This window comes from Stegodyphus dumicola, chromosome 7, assembly GCF_044657685.1.
Source record: "Stegodyphus dumicola isolate Sdum_Otavi_A_Nest chromosome 7, ASM4465768v1".
Taxonomy (NCBI): domain Eukaryota; kingdom Metazoa; phylum Arthropoda; class Arachnida; order Araneae; family Eresidae; genus Stegodyphus; species Stegodyphus dumicola.
In genome coordinates this window covers 176,551,654-176,574,279 of record NC_140774.1, presented here as the reverse complement: position 1 = coordinate 176,574,279, position 22,626 = coordinate 176,551,654, and the positions used below count along the sequence as shown (strand labels likewise).

At 34.4% G+C, this 22,626-nt stretch overlaps 1 protein-coding gene across 4 annotated transcripts in view; it reads right to left on the bottom strand.

Annotated features, from left to right (window-relative positions):
• Positions 1 to 251: 251 nt before the first annotated feature.
• LOC118193555 (uncharacterized) overlaps positions 252 to 22,626 on the bottom strand; it is a 292,528-nt gene continuing 270,153 nt past the window's right edge. For all 4 annotated transcript variants that reach the window (XM_085821089.1, XM_085821090.1, XM_035364656.2 and 1 more), the window contains 2 exons: positions 19,610 to 19,892; positions 252 to 6,495 (listed from right to left, as the gene is read on the bottom strand). In XM_085821089.1, the coding sequence (XP_085677215.1) occupies positions 2,692 to 6,204 (3,513 nt within the window). In that variant the 5' untranslated portion in view covers positions 6,205 to 6,495; positions 19,610 to 19,892 and the 3' untranslated portion in view covers positions 252 to 2,691. The remainder of the gene's footprint in view (positions 6,496 to 19,609; positions 19,893 to 22,626) is intronic.

Genomic DNA, 22,626 nt, shown 5'->3' with positions numbered 1-22,626 from the left:
TTTCTAAAAAATGTTCTTTCTCCATCAGAGACATTATAGTTTTCTAATTGATATTCTAAAAAAATTTTTTTTTGTCACCGCTTTTTGTAACATCTTATAAACAAATAAAAATTTTTATTATTCACTGAAATGGCTCTTAACTGTAATATATGCATATTTATGTAACTTTCTGAGGTTCTACAGAGACTAAAAACATGTGTTAGGTTTCAGGAAGTGTGTGAGTGTTGTATAATAATTGAATCACATACAAGTACTGAAAAATCATATATTAAATGAAAAACACTTTTAGCTTGTGCAATTTATATAACTATCTAGCAACATACAAATTCTTATATCTCTCTTTAACAAAATGCAATATAACTAAAATAATATTTTCACTACCTTTGACTTTACATATCATTTACAGATCTATTTATATTGATGGTAGTGTAAGTAATTTTATAAGTGTGTTGTAACATTATGTACAGGTTATTTTATATATTTGATCATACACATTGAACTCCGATACACTGTAGAAATGTTCACAAAATTCTCATTCAAAAGCTCACAGATACATGAACGTATTGCAACAATTGGTTCTTTGCGTACAAAAAATTGTTTACTCATAAACAAAATCTATAGGCACACGGCAATATTAATTTTTTTGTTTTTAAGTACAGGATCAAAAACTTCTGAGAGAAATAAATGTCATCTATATTTTGGGCTGAAAAAGCGATCGAAAATTTCGATTCGCTCGGAGAATGGTGTTATTTACAAGGAGTTTACATATAGGGAAAACAATGCCAATAAAAACTTTCTATGTTTGAGCGATTTGTAGAATTTAAGCTCCTAACATATGGATGACCTTATTTTGATCATACTGTTACAGAAGAGTCTAAATTTTTAAACTTTTTTAATTATAATATAATAATAATATAATGAAACATCTAAACATCTATTGTACTGTTATCATACGAAAACTTAACAACATCAAATGAATTCAATTTATATAATTTTTAGGAAACTCTGTATACAGCAATTTTCTGACGTCTAGAAAAAACGCGATATGTCAGATATGTGCTTTTTAAGTATTATAAATCACAGGCTTCCATATATTATGCAATTAAAATAAATTTTATATGATAATAGCATAATTTTTTAACTATTGTATGATGGTTAATTATAATTCAGATTTATCATTTACCAATGCAAACTCAAAAATATCTATGCATCATTTTCTTCATCATATATGAAATATATCTTTTTTTTTTTTTTCCTCAAGTTAAACATTAAAAACCAACATCTATTAACTACAGGAAAAAAATATATGTCCTTTAACATTGTCACTCTACTATTTATAATAAAATTTACTCTTTTTCAAAAATAAATTACCTTTTTATTCTCTAAAAATCTTCGAGTGATTACATGCTTTTTTCGATATTTTAATAAGTCTCGTCGCCTATGTATATCGGAAACTGTCACTGTACAGCTATGTGTACTTTTATCCACACAGGTAAAATAAATTTCTTTTCTCAGAAAACAGCAGATTCGCTGGTAAAACTGGAAAAGCCAAAAGCGCGATGTTCTAAGCGAGTTAAACTAACAGAGAGACTGCTAGATTTCTTCATTCTATCTGATGAAGTTTTATGAGGCCTTTCAAATAACTTTTAAGACTGCTTTTCACTTAGTTATTTAAGCGCTTCCCATTTTTCCATCTTTTACTGTAACTGTCGTATTCAGTAATTGCTACTGATTGTCGTATGATTTGATCAAATTCAAATAGATAAGACAAATTTAGTACAAACGTTAAAGTATTTAAAAATACTTTTAAATACATTCAATTATTGTGTCTATAGATTTTACATTTGCATAGTTATAACAATACAAATAAGAATAAGAGTCAGAGATTATTGTCACTTATTTGTGGAAAAAATAAGTTAAAATGACAAAAGTTATATAACATGAAATAACGTTATATATCCTAAGATTACACATGACACAAAAAGACTTCATTTGAAGGATTTATAATCAGTTTGTCAAATATAATATTAAATCATTAAAAGCACCTTGTATATCAAGAATACAGGGTAAAAGGAAAGAATATTTTAAAGTCCATTTTTAAATATTGTCAGAGATATATTATAAAAACAGATTGAAAATCAGATAGAAGATCTCATATACTTATCAAAATAAAGGCATACAGAATTTTATATGACTGCATTAAAAAGGGAAAATAAACACACTCTTTACAATTTATCTGTTTTTTTCCTTTTCTTAAAAGTAGCAAAAACCAGCATTCATGTAAGACAATACATGAAAGAATATATTAAAAATTAAGATAGGATTTATAATACTTTATGAACAAGTAAAGCAGTAAAAATTTTTTTTAGACATATGAACACGCTTGCCTTTCACGTAACACTATGTATGTATACTTAAATAAAACTATCAGCAGTCACTTACCGTTAAACAATCAGACTGATTTGCTAAAAGTCGGTATTCGGAAGACTTTCTGTGAAATGAAAATTGTCTGCATGTAAGACCCTTGAACTAAAAGTGAATTTTGTATGTTTTACAGAAATGGTGAATACAAATAGATAAATGCTGTTACAACACGTTCACTTTCATGTTTCACACATTTCGGAAGACCGCACATCGCTGTCAGCGTCCTTTATAAAGTAACAATCTATCACTGCAGACCATAAAAGCACGTCAAACATTCAACGAGTAGTAAATGACTCCATCTTCTTTACGCGACCCCCCAGTCGCTATAGTATCAGGCACAGGAGCATGGTACAAAGAATCAGATGAGATTTTAGGGGATGAGCTAGCCCCCTCAGGAACTCCTCTTTCGTCTTTCGAAGCTATGGGATGAGGAGGAACTTGTAACATTGGGGGTGATACTGCTGGTAATGGAACAGTTGTTATTTGTAAAGTCTGATGAGCTGCTGAAGGTGCGGGTACATTATGGCATATTCTCGAATCAGGTGGCATCCATCCTTTCGTGGGCAATGTCCTTGTACTTCCGTACATGCTCTCAGCGTAAGAATGGTACCTGGTATCCGAATGGGGCTTTCGATGAGTGTAAGGTATTGTCGCGCTTCCGGGGAGTTCTGTCAAAGCAACTGAAGCCCTATGAATGTGCATGGGTACTTGAGTTCTACCAGTTTGCTGTGAAGGTCCGTAAAGTTGAGACTGACTGATATTTTCTGGTCTCCATTTTGGATCACGGTTCCAAACTCTTGACTGATCAGCACTATATGAAGTAGGTCTCGGATGATGTAAAGGTGGTCCCTGTGCAGTTTCTTCGAATACTGTATAAGGATCTACTTTGTTTGTACCGTGGCCTTGAATAGTTTCGGACGGGTTGGACTGGATTTGGCTTTGAACTCCGCGTACCGAGGGCCTTCGAGCGAATCCAAAAGTCGGATCATCTTCTTCTTCAGCCACACTGTATCTTTTACGTATTCTTTCTATTCGCTTAGAATCCTGCTCTACAAATTTTTCTAACTCATCTTTATTACCTGATGTTGGAGTTGCTCTGCTTACATCAGGCAAAACATTAACTGGATAGGCAGAAACACCACCATTCGGACATCTAATATAATCAGCTGGTACTTGTGATGGTCGAGAACTGCTGTCACCATTCCTATTTACCATAACTCTTTGAATCACCCTCCAATCACGAAAATTTCTAGGCACAGTCATGGAGGTCATGGGTCGATGCTCAGGCCACTGTACCTGTGAAGTCGGATGAGACACCATACGATTAGGAGGATACGGGGATGTGTGCGGCATTATTTGTGGTGAATGTCCTGAAAATGGCATTCGTTGACGGGGTAAAGAAGGATGATGAGTTGGAGGATAACCATCATGTCGCACGTAATAGCCACCTTTACTATTATGCGGCAGAACAAGTCTCGGCTGCATTTGATAAAATTGTGGATGCTGATAATTCAAAGAAGACTGGTTGCCTATATCGTCCTCAGATGAAGCACTGTGACCCATAGAACCATTAACAGGTACACCACCAGTGGAAAGAATAACATCTGGGGGTTTGGAATGAAAATTTAAGGGTGCATCAACATCTTTGTGTTCATCAATTGTTGTCAACCATTTGAGTTTCTCTACTAGAGATTCTTGGGAAAGCAAAGGCGATTTAGGTCGCGGATATTTTGCTCCTGGTTGTTGACGACGTTTCGCTTCTATTCCTCTAAACAGGGAACACTGCAAAGCATTCTTTTTTATAATTCTCCTAATCTTTGAATTACCATGAGCCATACCTCTGAAGCTCTCTTCATCATAATCATCAGCATCTTCCTCATCATAACCAATGTCATCTAATCTGATTTCTTCTTCCACTTCACCACTACGAGAATCGGAAGAAGTAGAGTCATCAGCATCTTGAGGTGGATCTTGAGAATTCCCACTATTAACTGACTGTTCACCAGAACTTTGTCTGCTCAAACTTTCTTCATTGACTTTATCTATCTTAGTTGAAACTATTTGTGCATTTTTGGGCAACAGCGATTCCCGGGGCAAAGGACGTGGTTTTTCATTTGAAGACAGGTTATCCGAATTTTCTCTGAAGACCTCGTCATAATTTTCTTTTTTCTCGCTCAAGATAGCATCACAGTTATCGGCAGACACTTCAGGGACATCGATCTCTTTGGCTTTATCAGGGAAGTTATCATTCAGATCATTCGAATTTTGTTCATTTTCTTCATCACCTAATCTCACAATAATTGTGTCCTGAGATGATATACTACAATCACTATCAGCTTCAGAGAGAGTTCTTGAATGAGTTTGACTGTTATCGTCATCTTCTATTTCGCGATCCACATCTTCTGATGAATTCGCGAATTTTGTAGATGAGAAAATGTCACCATCTTCAACTGTACCTTCTCCTTCAGCAGAGGATAACAGACTAATTAATTTTCTAAAAAAATTATCGTCAAAAGCTCCATTTCTAGCATCATTAGAGAAATCACTGTCAAGCTCATGGAATACGCTGTTTAGTTCTTCATCAACAGCAAATTCCCTCTCCGCTTCCAGAAACCTTTCAAAAAGTTTGTCACTTTCTTCACTGGACTCTTTCTGAAGCTGATTAGAGTCAATACTATCATTTTTAATCTCGTCAGCGGCACTGTCGATATTTTCCGTTTCGAGAGAAACAGCGACGTCACTGCGATCATCTACTGTTGATGAGAGTTCTGCCACTTTGGCATCTAGAACATCAGTAATAACCATTTCTGGGGAACAATTATCATTCGCTACTCCATTTGTTAATTCATAACTATCAGAATCATTCTGAGCAGGTTGGTCAACATTTTCTACGGGTACGCGCACTTCGGGAGCGGACATTTCATCAGGATCTCGATATTCGGCGGGAGGTTCAAAAGGAGGCACATCCTGGTATTCTATCGGAGGTTCAAACATATAAAATACTTCTGTGCATACTATTTCAGGCCCTGTGGTGAGGGGTATTAATTGGACATCTTCACTTTCGTCCGAATATAACGTAACTGCTTCATCAAATGTCACTCTACCTTTTTGCCTATTACTACATTTACTACTTTTCTTTAAAAGGGATCTCAATTCTTTCGTAGTGGAATTTGGCTCGCGAGAGCCATCGGCGGCGGCATCATCGAAACTGACCTGCCTTTTGACCGCGTGGCTCTTAGAAATCGCGGAAGCTTCGGAATCACTCATGTCCGTTTCGCGCGAATGTTGTGGAAGTTGGTTACTCACCTCCACTGGGTTGTCTCCGGAACATAAATCAGAATCCTTCTGCTCGCTGGAAAGATGGCTGCCCGACGTCGCACAGTGTCGCGGCGGTGGCATACCGTTCGTCCCGTTGACGAATGCAGGAGTATTACAGTTTGCCGGGGCTTCCCCCGTCGACGTTTCGGTCGCCGGCACATCATCTTCCAGGAACTCCTCCTCTTCGTCTATGAACTGAAAGTGTTCGCAGTCAAACACGGATGTCAGGGAAACATCGCCGTTCGTGTTGTTTTCGCCAGTGCCGCTCGAACCACACCCACCGCATCCCGGCGGTGTCAGCTGCCGTTCGGGGCGGTCGATCGATGATCGCTCGCTGTCCTGCGCAATGGGAGGCAGCCCTCCGCCGTTCACGGAGCATCCTGTCCCTACCCCGCCGCCGCTCTTACCTTCCGCGGAAGTGAACGCATATAGCGAATGGTCCACTTCCGTTTCGATCTTCATCTTCCGGTGACGTATCTCCTGTGAATGACCAAACAAAAATCTCTGCAGGTTATTTTTTTATAAACTTCAATCGAAATGGAGACCAATGCTTATTGTATTGTCACTTGTTCTCTTGTATCGAAGTTTTACGAGAATTTGATTCTGAGCGATCTGAATTTAACGATCACATGCATGTCCCCTTTTTTTTTTGCCTATTTTTTAAATACGTGACCTCTGATGGTCACATGCTGTTAGAAAATGATGGCAGTTTATCTTTTCTTCCTCACGTTAATGAAAATGTTGGCGAAATTCCTGAAAAATCATAAAAACAGACATTCAAATATGATAATTACCATTATTTTTATTATATATAAAGAATTATTTATTTACATAAAAATAAATTTAATATTGATAGGTATTCATAAATTGTATGTATGTTAAGGGAAGTTTTTAAATATGAATTATACAAAAAGTATTTAAACAAATATACTACAAAATATTTCCCAATAATAAAAATAGAATACAGCTTTTATATTATAAGTGCTGCTAAGAATGTGTGTAATAGAAACAGACAGGGTAGTTAACATAAAACTGAATATTCAGAAGCAAAACAATTTTTAATTATAATTTATTTAAGAAAATAAATATGCAATTTCTTTACATAATTAACAAAGCTTTATCGATAAAAAATATGCCATCGATTAAAAATATTTAGGGACGAAAATCTGCCAGCACGGTTCTGACAAAATGTTTTTTTGGCGTAAAATAAGCAAGCTTCATTATAATCTGTGAGCAATGATGAGGTAAGCTTTGAAATGTGACACAAGATGATAAAACATTTAAATAGTTGATTGTTTTCCAATTAAAATGCACTATTTTAAATATCAGTCTGAAAAACAAAATAATCTTAAATTAAACTATGATTGCATTATTTATTCGCTCGATATATTTTATGAAAATAATAAAGAAAAGAACTTTATTATTTCTATTACATTACATAACTTCATTATTTCTTGAAAGAACAGTTTCTTTAAAGGCAAATATATTATAATTAAGAAAAAATAATGCATCCAAAAGGAAGAAAATTATATTGCAGATGAGACAAAACAGATGTTGAATATCGAAGATTATTTATTAAAGCAGTAATTCCAACCACTCAGACCATATGCTTCTGAGAAAAAGAAGAAGAGAAAGGGGTAAGGGGATGCTAAAAAATGTGCTAATTTTGACTGTAATGTAACAGAGAAAATAAAAATAATTCTAAACTTAGGTTATTTAAACGTCTCCACTAATAATACAGAAATACTTTCAGTTACCAGTTCAGACACTTAACGCTGCAAACTTTACAAATTGCTATTAAATTTAATACTTAAAGGACGAGGGTTCAACAGCGCGATTTTTTTATATGTTAGCTGTCAAGTACTCGTAGACTTTACACATAAGAGAAACGGTTTGTGTTTAATTGATTATGCCAAAACATGCGAGGGATGTCGGAGTGACGTCTTCGTGGAGGACATTTTTAGAGAAACTGTATCGTACTCATCAAAATCACGAAAACGCGCCCTCAGTCAGTCTATTCTCGTGATTTGAACGTGGGATGAACTAACAGTATTCAACGGTCTGGTGAGTCGTAAAAGAAATCGAAACAAACTTACAGATGCAGTATTAAATATGTCCTCATAAAATCCACTTAGTCGGTAGTAGTATCCACTTAGTAGTCGGTTTTCATAATAATTCTGGAAGTCACTTCCTGCTACTAGTACCGTGACTAGCTCAAATATTCTGAATAACGTCATTACAAACTAGTGACTAAAAATTAAAAATCATTCCATCTGGTTTTTACATTTTTAACCTCTAAATTACATTAAACCAGTGTTGCCAGAAAATTTTCAACTAAAGAAGAAAAAGAAGACTAAAAAAATCGCAAATGACGTCAGAGATCACGTTGTTTTTGTGACGTCATAGTTACGCATGCTCACATGACCTCTGACGTCATCACAAATTTACCGTTTATTGGTTCTGTAAGTTACAGACTGTATTCAATTCTTAGTCTTTTTAATTACATATCTTAACTTTAACGAAAATTTTAAAACTATATTGCTCATTTTCAATTGTTTAAATATCCATTTCTTTTTTAATTAATTCTCATTTAATTTAGTTTCAATTTTTTAATTAATTTGCAGATATCCATTCCTCACGTTTAGACGGTTAGTTCTTTTGTATTAAATTTTTTTCGTTGGCAGTTAATTTTTTTAATTTATTGTTTTTTTCCTTAATTATGAACATTTTAATTGAGGAATGTTTTTCAGTGATCCACCGTGTGGTGGATCTGTTTCAGATTCTGATTACTTAAGAAAGCCTTGTTCTTTCACCGTTAAATTTAATTTTGTTATTATTTAGAAAAATGCCGCTGCTTTGATTTTCAAGTCATTCCCATTGCTTAGTTCTGAGCAATATTATAATCAGGAGTATGGATTTATATATTTCTCTGTTTGGGTACCCAATATATGGCGCGCAAGCTACAAGTTCTTTGGTTCAATTCATTATCACCATAGAAGGGGGGGGCAGACCTAAAAACAAAATGCACGGGCGACGAGGGGGGGGGGGTGAGAGGTCCCGAAGCATTTTTTTTCTTTCTTTTTACTTTTTTCACTTCCCTTACCTCTTTTTCATTATATCAGTATCAGGCTGTGCAGCCTTGAAAAGGAAAGCCCACATCTAAATAAGAGTGCCAGACGTCAACTTCTATTTAAGCCTAAATAAACTACTTTTTAACATAAATTTACGTTATATTAAAAAAAATCTTTGAAGTCGCAAAAAGTAGCGTAAGAAAATGATGGATGTCGCAAAAATTTCGCAAATCGCAAATACTAAAATTTTAGTAGCACAAGTCGCAAATTTGAGCAAAATCGCACGATCTGGTAACACTGCACTAAACTATTTGATAAATAAATTTTGCCTTTTAAGCGAAAGTTATTAGTTCTACAAAATAAATTACTATTAAATTTTTAAATAATTTAAAATCTATATATACCTAAAATTTAAGTACTTTCACTCAGTATTTTCTAAAACAAACATCGATATGCTCCCATTAAAAGCTTTGGATTCTTCCAGTTTATATTTACTTTTGGTTTAAAGGAATAGTCGAAGGTAGTCGCATAGTTTATAGAGTAGTTTGTTTCTTTCGATCAAATCTTGAAACAAAATTTGGATCCAACTCTGCTGAGCAAAAAGTTGAAATATGGCATGTACTTCTAATAATGGCATGTACTATAATATGTATATGTACTTCTAATGGTATATATGTTATAGCAATTGTTTTTAATATTTAAAATTTTTTTATTGATAGCTAGCTGCAAGTATTTTTTATAGATATTTTACTTATATCTTTGCGTACAATCAAACTAACCACTGCAAGATTCCAAACTTCGCCACATCACACAGATTAAAAAAAAAAATTACAAATGAAATTTTTTCGTAACATCTGACATTATTTCTTGATTTTTGACGATTTTTTCCAGGGCTGTGGAGTCGGAGTCGAGTAGAGTTTTGGGTAAAAGGAGTCGAAGTTGGAGTTGCTAAAAAAACACGTCGACTCCGACTCCAATTTTTGTTGAACAGTTTGAATTAGAAATGAAATTAAAGTGAGTTGAAAAAAAATAATGACCAACTGAGTCAATGTTTTTATTTATGAACTATATACATTAATAAATAGTTATTTTCCATTTTATTGACATATTAGTAAACAAGGGAGCAGGAGGGATGTGATATTTGCCATTATTGATTAAACTGATTCATTTAGTTACTAATCTCATTGGTGAATTTAGGTAAGCTGCAAGAACTCCCTATATAAATACCATTCTTAGGAAGCGAGCAGGAAAAGTAGCAACGCATTGGAGAAGTGCATATTTGATGATATAAAGTGGTTTTTAGGATTAAGAACTTTTTCAGAAGATGTAAATGACTCTAATATTTCACTAACAGAAAGACTGTGGAATGATCTTGCAGAACTGGAAACCCTTCTTTCTATACCGTATATAGCCACCAAAAAGCTACAGTCTGAAGAATTAACAAGAGGCAAGACTGGAAGAATGTGATGTTTGTTCTTTCAGAAATGAAGGGTTTATTGCAGAAGGAATCTTTTCTTCAATAAAGAAAAGAGAAATTAGTTTGCTGGACGATAAGATAGTGCTGAGTTCAATATATGTAGATCCAAAATGCTGAATTTTGTTAGAAGACAAACAAATGAAAAAGGCAAAGAAAGTCATCTATGAACTTTCATTAAGAATGAAATTATTCTCAGAATAACTGGAGTATTCAAATCAGACAGTCAAACTGCAAATATTGCAACTGAGTCTCTATCATCCTCTTCCACTGATGAATTAGATTTTGAGAAATATTTGGATAATATTCAAAAGGCTAAGGCAAAGAAAGCGAATGAAAATAAATAACCAAGAGCCTTTAGATATAAAAATGAAAAAATACAAACAAGATTTCTACACGGCCTTTGAAGAAATAGATAAGTATAATTGCTCTTGGTAGACACCTCTTTCAGAACTTATAAAAATCTATCCTGAAAAGTTAAAGGAAGTAGCCCTAACAGTAACAGCTCTTCCTCCTACTCAGGTCCGTGTGAGAAGACTCTTACTGTTTCTTAAAAATTACTAATGCCAGTTTTTCCATTTCATAATAAATACTAATTAATAAAAAAATTTGCTATGCATCAATTTTTTCTGTGGCATCTATTACTTCTTTTACATTAAAAAAATAAGCTGTACCCATGTGTATATGTTTAAATATATATGAAGGAGTCGAAGTCAGAGTCGGAGTCATTAAAATTCCAGGAGTCGGAGTCGGTCATTTTACCTACCCGACTCCACAGCCCTGACTTTTCCAATGGTCTCTGATCGTTGGGTTGCTAATAATCATGCAACTTCTAACAATGTTGAATTTTTAAATACGTGAAAAAGAAAAATTCAGCTGGGACTAACGTTCCTTTTGGTCTAAAAACTACGTAATTATAATTATTTCTTTCCTTTAGGAAAAAATCTTGGCAGATTCTGAACCAGCTTTTACACTTTATTTCTGTCTAGGACAGTTTCAAAAATTCTTTTTTGTTTTACTTCATTTGCTCAGTTTATTACGAAGTACGATGGATTGGGTACAGAAATCTTGAAAATTAATTTAAAACTATCATAAATTTTAAAATTACAAATTTTCAAAAAAAAATCTAAAACTAATATTTTTTTAAAAGATATTGCATTACGTATTGAATATACAAATTATTAGGGATCATCGACACCAATCAAAAACTCGTACATCTCACTGATGCAAACAACTACGAAGCAAATCATATTTTATAAAATCTTGCAAGAAAAGAGCTATAGTGTGTATATCTGAACAGTGGATAACTGTTGTCGTTGTGAGTACCTCACTTGTCTGACAGTAACATCAGCCCACGAAATTCATCGTGCCAAGAAGTGCAAGATTGCGGCTGCCGTTGGCAACACATTTGAGCACCATACAGTACGACTCTGCTGAGCTTCGCCTCTAGTTTTGATGGAAAGCCCCCCCCCCGGGGAGACGAGCCCGAGGGTCTCCCACGCCTTACCATCAATCTCTCGGGAGGACTTTCGGCTCGCCGATATTTAGAGTGCCCCCTTGCCGCACAGATAATATACGTTTACGAACATCCGATTCGAACCCGGGCCCTTCCGTACGACCAGTCAGCATCGTTAACCACTATCCCGGCTGGGTGGCTGTAAGATGGGATAGATGCGTAATTTAACCGAATTCGGAAAGACGAACCACAATGGTTGCTCGAAGTTTCGGAGTAATCTGCTTCAAGAATGGTAGAATTGAAAGGCTTTCCACAATATACAGAGTTTACAATGACTGTACTTCCAAAAAGTAAAAAATAATAAATAAGAGATTTTTTTCATGGATAGAAACAAATACTCGATGATTAACGACATCGTCCTTTGTAAAGAATTATAAAAGGAAGCAGAAGTGCACCAGTTTATCGAATAATACAGCAACATAACAGCGATAGTCAGGAAAACCATTTCCGTTGAGAGAAGCCGGAATGTTTTGTCACTGGTGAAATTATAAAAAACACTAGAATCCAGCTGAGTTCTACAGAAAACTGGAAAATTCATTTACAGCTGCTGAGAGATCGCCAAACTTGGATCCAAGACGAAAAGAAGTAATATATTATTTATTTATAAAACCTTTTTGTCTTTTCCCGAATACTAGTATGAACCTGGATTTATTGGGTACATAAAAAGTATCATATAAATATGTACGTTTTTTTTTACTCTCCTTCTACAACTTTTTGAGTTAGGCACGTTATGATTTTTGACTCATAAATTAAATGTACACACATAAATAGTAACAAATGGAAAGTAGTTAAATACGACTGAGAAAAAGTCAGAACATTTTTTTTAATAATCTGAAAAATGTTCCAACAAAATTTTACATCGGAAATTTTCCAGATTCCCCGTGTTTCTAATAACTACTGGCCCACCAGCTGCCGAGCGGTAAAGTCGCTAAACACTGGTAGTTCGGTCCGAGGTTCTGATCCCCCGAACAGGCTGTCTGCATGGGCGCTTTCGTGGCTTTTCCCATGTTTAACGTGTATACCAGCCAGTTTCCCTTAGAAAATCCTCCACGAAGTCATCCCTTAGGCAGATAGCCCTAGTGTGCTTTGCCATAATTAAATAAAACAAACAAAACCATCTAATACCTACTGAACAAGAAAGACTAGCTTCCTAATACACTGTTCATTGTTATGAGTTTTTTATTTTCATATTTAGGTTATTTTCATACGAAGTTATTTTATTCAATAGTTTTTAGAGCCATTAGGTCATTTTGATACTGGAGACGTAAAAACTGAGCAATACCCTCGCCGGGACTCGAACCTGGGCCTCTCGAATACGCACCGAGTGCTACCGTTACACCAAAGGCATGTAGAAAGGAGGGAGAAAATACATTATTTACTCCCCCTTTTAAAGGGCGACTGGGGATTAGGGGACCCAACTGCAAAATCCTGGTGTGGAGAATTATCATCCACCACCTATTTTAAGTAATTTAAATTTTGGAGTTGGTGTTGAAGATTTTTTGAAATATAATATGAAATAAAGGATTATCATGCTAGACAAAGTAATCAAGTACTGATGGCTTCAGACAATATTTATCACATTAGCATATATGCTTTTATTTCAGGTCTCGAAGATGAATTAATATTAAGATAATTAGTCATGATTTTATAAGATTATTAGATTAAGATCGGCTCTAAAATGCAAAGAATACTCCTTCGAAAGAAAATGTATTTTAGTTTACCTTGGTTCTACTTCTAAGGATAACAGAAATGAAGATGCTTCCAAAATATCTCTCGATTGTATTATTTATCTGTTCTAACATATGATGAGTAATTACGTACATAGTGTGAAATGTTTTTCTAAATATTGCCTGGTTGTTTTATCAGACTCACAAGTGTGCTTGTCGTTGAAACCTCTTGTTAGAAGGTAATCTTTCTAACTTATATCGTCTCATTTAACCCGATTCATTTCCAGCTTTTGTTAAATAAAAACACAAACTAGTCATATGAAAGAATGAGCTAGCGATTCGCTGCAGTGAACGCGAATGAAAACGAGACAGGAAGCTGCATTTCCGGCTTCGCCCCTTGTGTTCAAAATTGGGAATTAAATCCTCTGAACCGCTTACATTTCAATTCTTTTACTGAGATAAATGTTTTTCATGCGCGTAATTTCAAAGAGAAAAAACACTGATATTTATTCGCGAACTTACAAGCTACGAAAATTTTGATTCGGATTTAAGAAAACAGTAAATATTAAGAAGGATGTCTTTCACATTCTGGTCCCCGTCTTTAACCATTTCAAGGCAAACATTAGGTTTTAAATGAGTCAAAGTCCTGAAAAAAACAGGCTTCTTCATATCGGAATATACATTTACTTTTAAAATACATTACAAATTGCAAGAATATTGTAACAGGAAATGTTTTAATAAAACACGGTCAAATGCAAAACTGAATTTTACATTTCGGTATACTTATTTCTCATAGATAGTGAGTGGTAAGGGGATGGTAAACTATATAAGTATATATCTCTAAAAAGAAAGAAGATGAAACCACACTTCATTTGGAAATCTCAGTATTATTATAACATTATGAATCAATGTAATATGATTGTTGAACATTATTTTAAATGAAGATAATTAACAATATATCAGCTGAAGTAACGAGAGATATCAGCGATATCCAGCTGAAGTAACGAGCCTACCTCTTCGCATGATAGTAGTGAAGGCGGCTGCCATAGCCTTTGGGCCTGTGTTCAACCGTAGAAGCCACGGATGTTTATAAGTATACAGTGTTTTTGCGGTGTGAGGCACTTAAAATGCTGTCGAGCAGAAAACTCTCTTGAGAGGCTGATGGAAAGGGAAGAGAGATAAGAGACCCTCGGATTTGTCCGCAGTGGAATTTTCCTTCAAAACTGGGAAAATTCGTCTTATAACCTATATGATGCGCAAGGCACAAAGTACAGGTGCAAACTTTGTGCTCTAACCACGATGAATTCCGTAAACTTACGTTGGTTAGACAAGCGAGAGAAGTCACAAGACCAACACAGTAGTTAACCTGCTTATTCAAGTTAGCATGCATTCCAGAGAAAATAACACGAGGTGAAATGTCATTATAAACAATATTGTAACGCAATGTCCAGGCGCGGTGAGATGGCTTTCCGGCAAAGCAGGTTTAGGGTTGCCATAAAATAGCAAGGGAAGTCAGGGTTGCCACATTTGGCAAAAAACGCCCATTTGGTGACATTTGGCGACTTAGCGATAAACCATGGACGGTTGGAGAACCTTCTGGAACGAATTCTTGCCGGTTTAGCCCAGAATGTTCTCGAACACAACCCGAAAGCTATATAAACCCTGCTTGTCCGCAGTCAGTTCGTGTGTGCCTCCAGAGTGCGAGATAGTATCTCGAGTCGATCCCGATTTGACAGCCGGGCAGCGAGTGCCGAGTGGGTCGTCGAGTTCATCGAAGGCGTCTCTTAGTGTATCGCGGTTAGTGTATCGTCGAGAGAGCGTGTTGAGATCCGGGAACTATTAAACCGAAGTGTCGGGAGCCGTGCTGTGTGTGTCGTCGAGTGCATCGCGAGTTGTAGCGTAGAGAGTCTCGAAAGTACGTGGAGTTCCGAGAAAGACCGAGCATAGTCGGGAGCTGTATTCTGGTGCTTTGCAGTGAAGCTGTCTCCACCGTTATTGCCTGACAGTGTGAAGGCTGTGTCGCTGATTGTTCCAGCGTGTTCATAGTATATATTCGACGACTGGAAAAAGTGCTTTGGAGCTGTCCTGATTAATATTGGCTAAATAAAGTGTGTTTCGATAATTCATCAAGTGTCGTCGTTATTCACTCCAAATCTGCACGAACCCGTGAAGAAAATTAAACGTAACAATATTTTCTAGATCAGGTGTCAACAACTATTTTGTTCTTTTGTTACTAGATTTAATGCCGATGGTTTAAAAAAGAAAGAATTCAAAAATAAACCACCGAGAGCGCTTACTTAAATTTTTGGGAAAAACAATCAAATTTGCTAACTTAATTTTCTAATCATAATGTTGTGACAACAAATAAAGTAATTATGTTTTTAAATGTGTACATCTGCTCAAAATAAAGAGCATAAATGCACGTAACAAGTAAAAACAAAATTATAAAGTATAAAATCATAAAATATTAACACACATTTTGATAACGAGGGTGCATCTGAAACGTGCCCGCGGCCTGCGTCAAATCTCTCTAAATATCCGTTTCACTTTTCAAACTGACGCCACCAAAAATTATTCTATTGCATTATATTTGAAGAAGTTAAATAATGAAGAATCTGCATAAATGTATGGATGTGTCTCGCATTGTGATAAAACAACGGTACCTAGAGTCGTCAAATTTTGAATAACGTAATCCTACTGCGAATATGTGCATCTGGAAGCCCAAATTTGGAATTTGTTTGTTGCATTTTAAATCTAGGCGACTGAAAACATGTCGACGTTAGTTGTTGCTTCTGAAACATTTCGATGTTATATAGCGAAATATTCACTATTATAATACTTACTGTAGAGTCCTTAGGTTATTTTGGAGCAGGAGATATGAAAAATGAGCAATGCCCTCCAACTTGAGCCTTTCGAATACGTGCCGAGTGTGTTACAGTTACACCACGGAGGCATGCAGAAAGAAGGGAGAAAATACCTTATATACTCCTCTTTTTTAAAGGACTCAAATCGGCAAATTTTGGTGGTGAAGAATCATTATCCACCACCTTTTTAGTTCGGGCGCTACTGTAGAGACATTAGGTATTTTTGAAGTACATGAGAAAGGAGCAATGCCCTCGCCGTGACTCGAACCTGGACCTCTCGAATACGCGCTGCGGGTGCTACCGTTATACCACGAAGGCATGCAGAAAGGGGGGGGGAATAACTTATAGTATTACATCGAGATGATGATGCTTCAAAAATATTCTTGCGATTTAGCGGATTAATAATAATCTGCGTTAATGAAGAATACTCTAAAAGATAATGAGTTCGATCAAAACAAAAAAAGTTTGAAACCTACAAGCTGAAAAATGCAGAAAACTAGCGCAGATTTTATTTCAAACACAAGCAGTTTAACGCTAAAATTATGATATATACTACTTATGAAAATCAAACAATTGCTATTATAATTAAAACTGTGAAGACTAAATTTGCAAGATGATCTGTCATACTGCTTAATGTCGATCTGAAAGCAGTCTTAACATTGTATCTCCCTACTGATATTAAAATACAGCATCATTCTCTTTCCATCAGAAAAAATCAGCAATAAATAAACAAGGAAATATATATATATATATATATATATGTAATAATAAAATTATAAAATATAAAATCGTGTAATATTAACACACATTTTGATAACGAGGGTGCATCTGAAATGTGCCCGCGGCCTGCGCAAATCACTCTAAATATCCGTCAAAAACACACTTAAAATTCTAACTGTATGTTCTTTTCATTTTTAATGGCGACGGTCTCTTATTTGAAAGTACGTGGAACTAAATCTACAGTCCCGTAGTCAAATTATTTTTCCCGCCTTTTCTATACGTACAGTTATAGAATATTCTGGAAATATTTAAAGCGAACTGGATTGGCTGACGAGGCTGACGTCATTTCTTGGAAGCCCCGCCTTTCCAGAGGTTATAAAAGGACTCGCAAAGGAATATCGGAGGCTTTTCTTTATTGTTACGATGCAGTAAACGTCATACAAAAAGTTATTAGTAATTCTTTTTATTTACTCCGGATTTTGTAACTGCTATGTCTCCTGAATAATAATAAATGGATCCTGTTTTTTAAACTTATCGTCTGATAATTTAAGCTACGACTACATTTATGATTCCTCACCAGTCTATTTATTCCGGACAAAAGCTGGTACATCACACATATATATATATAGATATAATTCTGAAAAGGCTTATATTTTAACGGTAGCCCAAAAGGGTTTGTTAAGGTTTTCTATGCTCTCGCTTAGCTCGCAGTCTACAGTCTGCTATTGCACTCACTCCTGTTAACCCATTTCTTTTTATGTTTTTAGCTTTTTATTATTCACGTTTTCTGCGTTGCATTTATTAATTAAATATCATGTCTTCGCCCTTACGCCACATAAAATTCAGTTGAATAGCAAAATCACAAAATATTTAAAAATAACATATCTTTAGAATTTCCGACGGACAATCTCAGGCGCTGGAGGCAACAATGTTTTAATCTGTGCAGTGTTTTACTGCTCGCTTTCAAATCGTTGAATTTGTTACAATTCATTAAAGCTTTACAAAATATAAAATTCGAAATTAAAAATTCGGGCTTCCAGGTGACCATATTCGCGTGGGGGACTACGTTATTCAAAATCTGATGACCCTAGGTACCGTCGTTTTTTCGCAGAGGAAGAAACACACATACATTCATGCAGATTCTTCATTATTTAATTTCTTTAAAATTAATATAAGGCGATAATATTTCTTGGCAGCAATTTAAAAAGTGATTCAGACATTTAAAGTGATACGCCGCCATGTGTCGTTTGGAGACTAATAGCCCATTCGAGCTAAAGCCCATTTGGGTTAAAAACAAGCACAAAAGACAAAGAGCATTACGTAATTTTTCAAAGCATTTATAAAGAAATTTCGGAAACTAATAAAATATGCAAGATTGCTAAAATTACTATTTATAATAAATTTCAGATCTAGAAGGATGAGTTTAAAAATGTTTATACTCTTAAAAACTCAGGTAATTTTCCACATTTTCTTCGAATTTTTTTGAGGCATAAGGTTCGTAGTGAAGAACAGTAAGGAAAACGTAAAAATCTCCGTGTCCTGTCTAAATAATTATTTTGGAAAAAGCTGTTAGCGCTGTCAAGCTAATAGCTATAGGCTATCCTCATCTTAGACAGTTTTCTTTATTTTATTTTAATACAGACTTAAAAGTGAAATTTTTAATTTTCATGTTTTAATACCTTATCGCATTGGAAGCGGTTAGCATACCGCTTCTGTATGAATGTACGTACGTTTCTCTCTCTGCGAAAAGACAACGGGTACCTTGGCCCATCAGATTTTGACTAACGTAGTCCTTCACCCGAACATGTTTACCTGGAAGCCCGAATTTTGAATTTCGAGCTGCAAACAGAAAATTAGAAAAATAAGTTATGTGTTTGAACAGTTTCAACCATTTAGATTCAGCTATCATTTCAAATAGTTAAATACTGTTTCTTATTTAGCGTGGCGCAGAATGTTTACGAAATGATATCGTGTCTCAGTTTGGGACAGGAAAGTTTGAATTCTTCATAGACTTATTTTCAAGTAAAACATTAAAATTACCTGCATTTGGCAATTCAAGACATCAGTATATTTTATTTATCAACATTTGTACAGTTTATTTTATTAAATGTCTAGCAGAAGTAACCACAAAAGATTGCTATCATTTTAATATTCTTTTCTTTATTTATTTAGTTTACATTATTAGTTTTGAAATCAGAGTTTAATATATTGTTATTAATTTGTAAGTAATGCATAGCAATTTCTATCTAAAGTCTGAATCCTGTAAATTTTATAATTCTGAGCTCATATAACGAGTCCTTACCAAATGTTTTGTAAATTTCTTTATTAATCTTTCGTTTTGACTGCCCATGTCAAATCTCCTAATGAACTTCAAGAGCAAGATTTTAACTATTATTCATACAATATATGAAGTTTTTATTATATAAAAAGAAGCAGAAATAATTTCTTGCAACTCCAAATACAACATAGCAACAACTAATGACACTGTGGAAACCGATAAAATTTTCTGTTCTGCAAACGAAAAAAAAAAAAAATAAGAAATTTGTTTTTCTTACACCAAAATGATCTTCATTTTGCTTCAGTTCCTAAACGAAGAAAGGCGTAGTACAACTCCAGATGTTACTTCCTACTCATTTTGTGTCCGGGAAAATATTGGACGAGGCAGTTCGCAATAACTGTTGCGTGCAGGCTTTTCCTGTTGGATAAAGGGGCTCGGAATTTCTCCTTCTTCCTTTTCGTCGTTGCCAAGGCAACCACAAAAGCGGATAAACAGGAGACACAGAAGCTTGGAGATGCCTCAGAGTGCTGTCCGATTACTCACTGGGAGTATCAGAAACACTGAAAATATAAATATGGATTACAAGAACTATATGCATAATAATAAGCCTGCAGAATTTCGTTTAGATTGAAGCTTTTCATTTAATTACAACAAAGTTAACGATTTAATAATGCTAGTTTTATTGAAACGAAATGTGAAATGAATTGAGAATAAAAAAATCTGATGTGTACACCACATGACTTCCTTGTATTGGAATATTAAATTATACGCATTTTTTCTTGCATTTCATTTAAACTTATTGGATTGAATTCGCCGACAGCGCATAAACCACAATAGAATAAATGCATTCTTTAAAATTCACTCTAGTATTTGTTTACCATAGCGACACTCTGGCGCTATATTCACTTAACAGTATTAATAATTATATAACAGTTAACTTATATAATAATTATATAACGGAAACTAAGTTAACTGTTATATAATCCAATAATTATATAACAGTTAACGTATATATTTCGTTCACATTATAACTCATAATGCACAAAATTTATATCATTTAAAGAATAGAATTATCTAATCGTTGCCACATGTTCTATTCAAATGCTATAATAAAGCTAGAATGATGTATAAAAGAAATTAAGCAAACAAAACAAAAAAGAAACAGTTTTTCACAGACGATTGAGTATTTCTCATTCAATTAATTCAGTTCTCACTTCGCGAGAAGGCAAAAATACATAAAAACTCAAAATATCTATATTAAAAATTACGAAGTAAATCTCAAACATTTATTTCCTCGAAAAAATTCCAGAAAGAATTAAGCATGATTTAATTGGCAATAATAAATGAATACGTTATCTTTGTTGTTGGGAAGCTAAGTTTCTCTAGATTGGCAACAAATCCACTAGTCTCCTGTTTCAAATGTAAACATCAATGGCCGCCATTAAAAACAGGCTTAGCGGCAATTAAATAACTATAAAATTGCTGATAATTCTAAAAATATTGCACACCGATTTACTAAAGGCATAAAATCCTTAACCGGAAGATAAAAAAAAAAACATAATTCAACCATTTTTAAAGCAAAAAATGAACAATTTACAAACATATAAGAGTAAAGAAACTGAGATCACTGAGCCGGGTAACAGAGTGGATATATATATAAATATATTTATATACGTTTGGTGCGGCCGATTGCAACCAAAATACGAGGTGTACATCTACATATTATAGCAGTCCTATATACAAAAGTTCAACGTTATGAGGCTACTCGTTTTTGAGTTATGCGAGATACGTACGTACGTACATTCGCTGGTACAGACGCCACGAAAAATTCTCTTCAGAATTAATTTTAAAGCAGTTTATAATTTTTTTGAAGGAAAAGAGTATTTTATTCTGTCCTTACGTACAGATATCACGCAAAACCATCGTTAAATTGCATTCGATAGCGGTCAAAATGGATATTTTCGTTGAAATATGCTGCCTGAAACTTTTCGCGATTACAATACTTCCTTTTTACTTCATACAAGGAAGTAAAAATGTACACAATATTTTCGCAATAAAAGCAGACTGTTCACAAATGCAATAGACCTGTTTTAGTAGGTTTAGCGTGCCCTGTAAGTGTAATTCTAATGCATTAACATATAATTTGACAAGGATGATAAATAAACCTTTTCCATTTGTAATTCGACTGCTCAAATAACGTTTCAATCGTACATAATTTATTTACTTATTCTTTAGCCAGAAGGAGCAATTTGAACAGAAGAACTATTAATTTCGTTTTGGCATTTCGCATTGGTTCACTATAAATGGTGTTTCACTTTCAGGTTGTTGCCACCAAATATTAGACCCTTACATTATATTTAAAGAAATTAAATAATGAAGAATCTGTATGAATATATGCATGTTGCTCTTCCTGTGAAAAAACAACGGTACTTAGAGACATCAAATCTTGAATAACGTTCTCCACCCAAATATGGGCATCTAAGAAGCCCAGGTTTGGAATTTGTAATTTGTTTTATTATCTATTTCATATTTTATAAAACTTTAACGAATTTTTGATTAACAAACTCAGCGATTTCAAAGCCAGCAATGGCAATACTGTGCGCAAAAAAAAAAATATCTACAGCTCGCGAGATATGTATCGGAAATTCTAAAGATGTGCTCTTTTTAAATTATTTTGTGATACTTCTATTCAGTGATTTCAAAGCCAGCAACGGCAATACTGTGCGGAAAAAAATATCTACAGTGCGCGAGACTGTGTATCGGAAATTCTAAAGATATGCTCTTTTTAAATTATTTTGTGATATTTCTATTGAATTGAATTTTATGGTTTAATTGAGAAGAACACGATACTTAATAAATACAGGTAACACACAAAACATTTAAAAAACGCGCCTTTGGATGCAATATAAAATCTGAAAGCTTTCACTTTTTTATTATAATTATTATTATCATTTATTTTTGAGAAATGAATATACGCTAGCAAAATAGCCTAAAACTGAAATATATGTTAAGAATTATGATTACAAAAGAAAGGTTATTGGTAAAAAAGAAAATTTTTCTCATTTAAGGAGAGTTTTCTGCGACATGTATTTTAGATTCGCCAATTAATTTATTATAATTTGTATTGCTATTGTAATTTGCAGTGCTGGGTTCCTGTGTCATTTGAAAAAGGGACTTTTTGAATCTAGTTTTGCGATTTCTGCACCTTACATTATCTTAAGAGCTCGAAATACACGGATTTTCACAATTTCAGCCTGAGTAAAAGTAATAATATTTTTATACGGGATCCAAAAA